Consider the following 8,435-nt stretch of genomic DNA (forward strand, 5'->3'; position numbering starts at 1 on the left):
GGAAAAGACTAGATGCAAATGCACCAAAAGTTTACAAGGATTTATCTCTGGATCAAGGAATTATGAGCAATTTGCAATTTGATTTCTTTGGTACACTCTTCTGCATAACACATTTTTTATAAGCCTACATTATTTACACAATCACAAAAGACAGTAATAGCTTCTTCAGGGTTTTGTTTGTAAGTTTTGTCCCTTGACTCTGCCCTTTCCCGTTATAACACCAACCAAATCAGGAATCAGATCACCCTGGGTCATATTTCAACCCTCTTTACAGTCCTCCTGCCCCGGTGGCCTGCACTCAGACAAACATCTTGTGCCTCGGGGTTTTGCATCACAGAGCAGTGGCAGGAGAATCAGTGAGGTCATAGTGCATAAAAGGCACTTTGCACACCGCTTGGCAAACAGTAAATAGAAGTTCATCTTTGCTGACGCTAGCATTACTATTTCCCTCCTCTGCTATTACATGAAACTTCAGAAAACACTAATTGACAAATGACAAGCCCTGTCTTAGCACCATCAGTGGCTCTCAATGCCTAATAATAATGGCTATATGTATAGAACCCTTACTTTTGGGCCTGGCACTGTTAGAAATGTTACCTCATTCAATCACCATCTCAGCCCCACGAGGTGGGCCCCTGTGAAGACGTCCATTTCACAGATGAAGGCACTGAGGCACACAGCGGGTAGGTAAGTGCCAAGGCACAAAGCTAGGAAGCAGAAGAGCTGGGATTCGAGCCCCTGCTCAGTCTTATTGCCCAACAGACTAGTCCACGACGACGATGGATATGTTTATATCTACACTGTTCAATATGTGGCTATGGAGCATTTGAAATGTGCCTAGTGCAACTGAATAACTACAATTCTGATCTTATTTAATGTTAACCTAAGTAACCACATAAATGGCCGGTAGCCACCATACAGCCAGCATAGGACTCTAGAGATCAAAAGCCCAAATGCCCTGCTTAACACAAAAAACCCCTCACTACACCCTGCCTACCTGCCTCGAAACTAATTCTTACGAAAAGCACTTCAATCAGTCTAAAATCCCTGGTAAACTAAACTTGTTCCTACCTCCTTCCCAGCCATGCCCTGCCCTCCTCTCATCTAAGTCTTCTGTATAATGGAAGGACTAGGAAGTTAGAGAGTAAGGCAGACTTGGGGTCAAACCGGGCTCCACAGTGTCCTAGCTATGTGACCCTGGGCCTGTGTTCCTCATCTGTAGAACGGACTGGCAATGCTACCTGCCAAGAGCACCAGCCAAGCACTTATTATTATAGATATCACAGGTAACACTCCTTTTAGGGCTCACTTCAAACTCCACCCTCTTATCTAAGAAACTGGGGAAGCCCTGGAGAGCTCTTCCTCCAGCCTCCAGAATCCCCTAGAGGCTCCATCTCAACAAATTCTATAGTTATTTTTGTACCTTGTATGTCTGCACCTTCTCTGACACTAGACCAGCATTTCCCTTAGGCTAAAGGGAATCGGTTTGCCCCAAGGCAACAGGTCACCCACAAAGAGCTCAATAATGGACCCAGCATTATTGAGAGGTCTCAGTCTCCCCTCTTTAAAATGGGGATAAAGCCCTTAGTCAGTTGGTGGGAGGAGGAGACACAGTTGCCAAGGTAAAGAAATGAGCGTGGTGCCTGATACGAGGCAGCGTCTGGACAGACACCTCCTATCCTCAATACAAGTGATGTCTGCTGTCATCATCACAGATCTAAGGGACAAACCACAAACTACTTTCCCTTTGACACTGCCTTGCTCCTAACATGGAAGACTCCAGTACATCCTAGGATATCAACCCCAGTCAAAATACCACTACTGTTTTTTTCTTCTCCTTTTTCTCTTCTGAACTTGACAGACATGACACTAGATGCCACCTGAGAGGGGTATGCCACCAAGTTTATGGTACTTTCTTGTAGCAACCCAAAAAGACTATGGCATTAGGTTCCAATCTGCAAAATGGCACACCAGTTAACAGTCTCTACCTGTTGAGAGTGTTGTAAAGTTTAGATTTTGCACCTGGCACAGAGCACACTCTCAGTAAGGGTGGCTGCTGTTCTGCCTTTGCAACATAACCACTCCTTCCCATTTGCGATGACTACTTCTGCCACAGAGCCAAAGGCCCTAAGGCAGTACAAACAAACTCACCAGATCTCCTCCTGACTCAAGCACTCCTGCTCCTAACAAGGAGGACCGATGACAGCCAAAACTCCTAGCTCAGAAACTCAAATTCAATATCCCACAACCTCGCCTTCCATCCCTAAGATCCTGACTGCAACAGCAGTCTTCATTTTGCAACCATTCTAGGCCTATTTTTTTTTTTTGTCTGTTAGCTGCTTCCCCTTTGCCTAAAGCTCCTCTGCTCTAAAAATTAACATTACACAAATTTTGAACAACTTAATCCTTCCAGACAACCAACTGAAACTTCTTTTTCCAGTGCCAATGACTTTAGGTAACTTTTTAAATTACACAAATAAGTTAATTATTATTTATAAAACTATGAATGAGAAAGGTAAGAATCCAAGCAGTAAACAGGAAAAGAAAAGCCTTCTACCTTTGCCTAACAGTCTTTCATCAGTCCTCCCGTTTAGAGGCACCGCTGTTAGGTTTCTTATGAATCCTTATAAACAGATAAAGCCATGTGTGTGAGTCATGTATACATGTTTAAACACACACACAACTCTACCCACTGTACTATGCGTGTCTGTGTGTACATATCTTACTTTTCTCAATCCCCAACCTTGGGACTCTTTTAGGATCAACACACTCTTTCTAAGTGCTGCACAGCATTCCACCAAACAATTTAGGCCATAATTTAACAAGTTCTCCACCTTTGTATATTCAGGTCATTTATGATTTTTTTGCTGTTACAAACAATGATGCAACAAACATCTTTACACATACATCTTGGTAGGTAGGAATATAATCCATATAATAAAAATTAGAAATTAGAAAAATTAAATATAACATTGACAGATCAAAGGGTTTAGAGATTTCTAATCTTGATAGCTACTGTCAAATTTCCCAGTATGAATGTTTCAGAAGTTTTGGCCCTTTATGTTTCCATGACCAATACAGAGGTGTCTGTCTCACCACCACTCACTCCTTCACCAGAAACTGATGTTCAGTTAATATTTACCAATCTCACAGGTTAAAAAAAAAAAAAAAAAAAAAAAGGTTTCTTATCATTATTATAATTTGCATGTCTTTTCTTATGAGTTAGGTCAAGTATTTTTTGGTTGGCCATTTGTATCTCTTTCTACTTCACTGACAACTTTCTGGATCATTGACTCTCCTTGAAACCAGTCTTTGGAAGGTTACCAGTACCCCTGTCTCCAAGATTATGGTCCTCATCTTCTTTCATCATCTTGGTGACATCTGACCCACAACCACCACCTCCTTCAGGAGACTCTTCTGCCTTCTCTGCCATGACAATTTGCTGTGCCAGTTCTCCACAGGCTGCAAGCCAATCTTCTCCCTGGAATCCTAAAGAGGGACATATCCCAAAATCCAATCCCTGGCTCCCTTTATGTCTCACCTAACATTCTTTTTGTTTCATTTTTTTGAGATAAGGTCTTGCTCTGTTGCCCAGGCTAGAGTGCAGTGGCGGCATCATAGCTCACTGCAACCTCAAACTCCTGGGCTCAAGTGATCCTCCTGCCTCAGCCTCCTGAGTACCTGGGACTACAGGTGCTCACCACCACACCAAGCTAATTTTTTTTTTTTTATTTTTTGTAGAGATGGAGGTCTCACTATGTTGCTCAGGCTAGTCTCGAACTCCCAACCTCAGCAATCCTCCCACCTCAGCCTCCCAAAGTGCTAGGATTACAGGCATGAGCCATCACACCTGGCCTCACCTAGCACTCTTAAACTATTGACCATGTGCAAAAGATTTCCAAATGTCAATCCTCAAATCACCTGAGACCTAAACCCACATTTCCAAGTGTCTGCTTAACACCTCCAGCAGAGAGACAGACGTCCTTCCCACACTTCAGATAACAAACAAGGTCAACAAGCGCACGGCACTTGCTCTGTGCTGGACACTGTGCTTGTACTTGACACTTACTGCATCTCATGAAACTCCACATATCAAAGAGATAATGCACCAACTTCACCACCTTCTCAAACCTTGTTCACCTCCTTGAGCATCAAATCTCAGTTAATGACTCTACACTCTTCCCCCTTTTCCCTCCTACCCACCGACTGAGCAGCCAAATCCTGTCAATTCTGTCAGCGAACAGTCTCAGTACATCTACCCTGCCTTCCCATTTCCACCTCTTATTCTAATCATGGTGCCACTAGAGTTCTCTGCTGAGAGCACAAACATCATCACATCAATCTACCTCCTCAAAGCCCATGGCCTCTGGACTTGTTTCCTGCCGTCCCTTGATGTATCTTGGCTCCAGGCCTACACCAGCAAAGCACTGAACTCAAAGTACCCCACCCAGCAGGCCTGGTGTTTTACAAGAGTCCAGCCAGTATATAATCCTTCCATGCCCAAACAGCGGACTCCCAGATGACACTCGCCAGGCCTCATTCACCTTGTACCCCAGACAGCACACAGCACAATGCTATGCATTTGGTAGGTGCTTAACAAACACTTTCTAAAGTTATGCAATGCAATGTTCTAACATGTGTTCATATTATTCCAAAGAAGAAAAAGAACTTCTATATACATGTAAAGTCATAATAAATAAAAATGTTCTTAAATTACCTAAATGACTTTGGGCTCTGTTTATCTTCCATGATTGAGTGTACACAGAAATATAAATATTCTCTTGGTGCTCACAAAAAAGTTAAACTCTTTCCCTAAACAGCTTTAGAAATAACCTGAAAATCACATAAAGCACTCAGTTCAAAAGTACTAATTTTCAATGGTTATAAACCAGAGTAATGATTCCCTATTTGCCAACAGAAAAAAAACAGATTCAAATGAGTCACACAAGGTTCTGGAAATCACTTGATTTTATGATCTTCTGATGCCCCAATCAGCTCTCAGAATCACCAAACATTGACCTCCACAAGTTGACATGACTAATGCAGAAAGGCCATGGTGGTAAGTCAAATGTCCACCAACTGGATTGCAAAGTCAATTAAAAACAAATGGCTTTGTGTGAACTGTTCCTATCCACTTGGAGGACACATCCCATTTAGGTTTAATTCATTCTTTGAAGTGAAACCAACTTAAAAAGTAACTTTTCCAAAGTATCTTTCTAAACTGATCATAAAGAGGTCATTGAAAAGGAAGCACAGAATATTTTCCAGTGAATGAAGAGACAAATCATTGTGAAAAGCATTACTTTGTAGAAATATACAAGATTAAATTCTGTGATTACAGCTCTTCCCCTCTCTTAACATCAGCATGTTTCAAACACCTGTCACGTGTCCTTGACTTTTTTCTAGGAGTCAAAACTTCGTCAAAGTTTTCCCATCCACCCTTTAACCTGAAGTTAAGAACTGCTAAGTTACTGATTAGTAGAGTCCATAATCAGGGAGTCAAAAGCATGTGTCACTGAGAGATTAAAAAGTAGCTCAGTTAACAGTTAGGAGAACTTCTGAGGTGGCACAAATGAGGGGCTCGCCTGACAGCTCGTGGTGCCCCCTTCACCACTCCCGTGTTCCCCCCAAGTTATTTTACATCTTCATGGAGTGATCCCTTGATGCTTTTTAAAGGGGGAACAAGCAAATCTCAAGTTAATGGATGGGGAGAGTTTAAAGCAATCTTCTCCTTGGCCTTGGGAACTGTTTACCACCAGGGCCCCCTCCGGGCAGCAAGAAATGGGACATCAAAGCACCAAGTCCTCCAGGCCCCCCTCCCCCCGGAGGCCACAGCCAGGGGCCGGTGGGCGAGCGGCTGGCCCGTGACACTCAAGTCCAGGCCGCCTTTGAGGGCAGCTGGAGACCGGATTCCTCTGGGTTGGAGGGCGACTAGGGGGCGGGGCGCGGGCGGCCCCACTCACCTGCGATTCATGGGCCGGACCCTCACGGCCACCTTGACCGATGCCATTGCTCATCCCGGCCCGGCCCGCGTGGGATCCCACCAGCCCAGAACCCCGCGGCCGCCAGCGACTCTGGCTACTCTGCCCCCGGCTCCCGCCCACTTCCCTCTCGCCCCCGCCCCTCTGCTCTGGGCCGGACCTGGAGTTTCGCGGCGGCCCCACCTGCCAGGCCACTGAGCATGCCCAGAGCGGCTCCGGCCCGCGTAATCCGTGCGCCGGGCTTTGGCGGCTGCCGGGAGGTGCGGAGGGGCAGGGCTGCGGGGCCCGGGCGCCGCCTCCTGGGGTCTACAAGAGGGGCAGGGACAGGGGCCGGCAGGCCGTGGGGAGGGGACAACTTCAGGAAAGCTGCAATCCTACCTCATCTCCTGACAAACTGCAGAGGCGAGCATCGCAGCAATTTAGGACCAGAGCAGAGACCACGGTCCTAGGGTCAGATTACCAGTTTTTCAGCCCCTTACAAGGACCTGACTTTACCCACCTGTGCATCAGTTAACTCGCCCATTTCACACACGGACAAATTGAGGCGCGGAAAAGATTATCACGGCTTGTTAGCGGCGAGCTCCGCTAGGGCCTTCTCTATTACTCTAAGGAGGTCTAAGCTTGTGTTTTCAACCCCTGAATTCAGGGTACCAAGAAATGAAAATTAAAAGGGTAATATGTTTTAAATGTGGGCGGGAATGTCGTTATATCAGGGGGAATCAGATCCTAATTGGACTTCTTTTGCACTTTTGTTACAAGTTAGCAATTTTAGTTTTAACCATAAGAGAGTTAAGAGTGATGACATCCCTTATCTTTTTTTTTTTTTTTTTCTTTTTTTCTTTTTTTGAGACAGAGTCTCACTCTCTTGCCCTGGCTAGAGTGCTGTGGCGTCAGCCTAGCTCACAGCAACCTCAAACTCCTGGGCTCAAGCGATCCTACTGCCTCAGCCTCCTGGGTAGCTGGGACTACAGGCACGCGCCAGCATGCCTGGGAATTTTTTCTATTTTTAGTAGTTTGGCTAATTTCTTTCTATTTTTAGTAGAGACGGGGTCTCACTCTTGCTCAGGCTGGTCTGAACTCCTGAGCTCGAGCAGTCCTCCCGCCTCAGGCTCCCAGAGTGCTAGGATTACAGGCGTGAGCCACCACGCGGGCCTTTCCTTATCTTTGTTAAGGCTTTAGGGCTTCTGGTAGATGTGAACTCCTACCTCACACCCCTCCCCCATGGAATATAGATTCATTTGGTCATGCATGCATTCGTTCACACACACCTGAGCCACAGGGTTACCTGTGGGCCACGTTAACCAAGGCATCAGCTTTGCCTTCCTCCTGGTATTCCAAACTCCTATCCTTCCTGTCTCCGGCCCCAAAGCAGACACATAAGACTGGCAAGTCTACTGAATACACCGCCTCACCCTCAAGGTCAGTACCAATGAGCTGCAGGTCAGCCTCCTCGGCCTTCATGAACCTAAAGGGGCCGCACAGGCTGTTCTGCCCCATCCTTTTCCCGTCCCCGCTGGTGTTTTACTCTCCCAAGGCGCCTGGGAGCTTCCCCGCCCCCACGGCCCTAGTTCAAATCCAGGGGGCAGGACGGGGTAGGAGGGACTGCTCCTCCGGGAAGCCAAGCTATCATGCCCCCCACCCCCGCCAGCAATGGAGGCGAGGCTCCTGCTTTGGGGCCCCAGCTCCAACACCGGCTTTGTCAGTCCTCCAGTCTGCATTACTGGGCGCCTCTGAGGCTTCTGCGTCACCTGCAGATCGGGAACACCATGGAATTGCTGAATACATTACGTGACATCATGTCTGCTAATACGTAACACACTCAGACAAGGAATCATTATTCCATCACCTTCCCTAGAACCTCAGGACCAGCCCTGAATGGTAGCAACCCTTTGTTTCCAGAGCCCTGAAACCCCTGGGTTTTCCCCTCTGACTGCCACGGAGCTGGGTGCGGATTCGACAAGTGGGCGGCAGGAAAACTCGGAACGCGGGATTCTGGCGCAGGCGAGCGGAGTGAGCATGCGCAGTAGCGGCGGGTTGGTTTGAGACGCCGCGAAGGGAGTCAGCACGGCGCCTTCCTCGCGGCCCCGGCCAGGGGCGGGGCCCGCCTTATATGGGAGCTGCGTGGGGACAAACTGCCCGGGCCGCCCTATCGCGCCCGGGGGAGGCTGCCACCCTTGCACTGGATCTCTCCGGCCAGGTGGGAGGGCCTCAGCGCGCCAGAATTAAACTTTTTGGGAGGAGTTCTAGCTAATTCATTAATGCGATTTTCTGTGTCTGGGGTTTTATCGGTTGGTTGTTTAGAAAGTTTTATTCATTCATTTGTTAATGTATTTCCAACAGCCTGCACGTGTTTAAACACCCCCCCCTCCTTGTCCATCCGTGACATTACCAATTGACACAAAACAGACCATCGCAGCCCAACTGACTTTAGCACGCCTGGAGCTTTTGAACAGG

The 8,435-nt window shown here is 47.0% G+C and overlaps 1 protein-coding gene across 6 annotated transcripts in view; it reads right to left on the bottom strand.

The window, feature by feature from the left end:
- Positions 1-6,183, bottom strand: part of KIF16B (kinesin family member 16B) — a 266,306-nt gene extending 260,123 nt beyond the window's left edge. For 4 of the 6 annotated variants that reach the window (XM_069496659.1, XM_069496657.1, XM_069496656.1 and 1 more), the window contains exon 1: positions 5,964-6,183. In XM_069496659.1, coding sequence (XP_069352760.1) covers positions 5,964-6,010 — 47 coding nt within the window. In that variant the 5' untranslated portion in view covers positions 6,011-6,183. The remainder of the gene's footprint in view (positions 1-5,963) is intronic. The other 2 variants (XM_069496658.1, XM_069496654.1) reach the window with 1 other exon arrangement.
- Positions 6,184-8,435: the final 2,252 nt, after the last annotated feature.

Source organism: Eulemur rufifrons, chromosome 20 (genome assembly GCF_041146395.1).
Source record: "Eulemur rufifrons isolate Redbay chromosome 20, OSU_ERuf_1, whole genome shotgun sequence".
Classification (NCBI taxonomy): domain Eukaryota; kingdom Metazoa; phylum Chordata; class Mammalia; order Primates; family Lemuridae; genus Eulemur; species Eulemur rufifrons.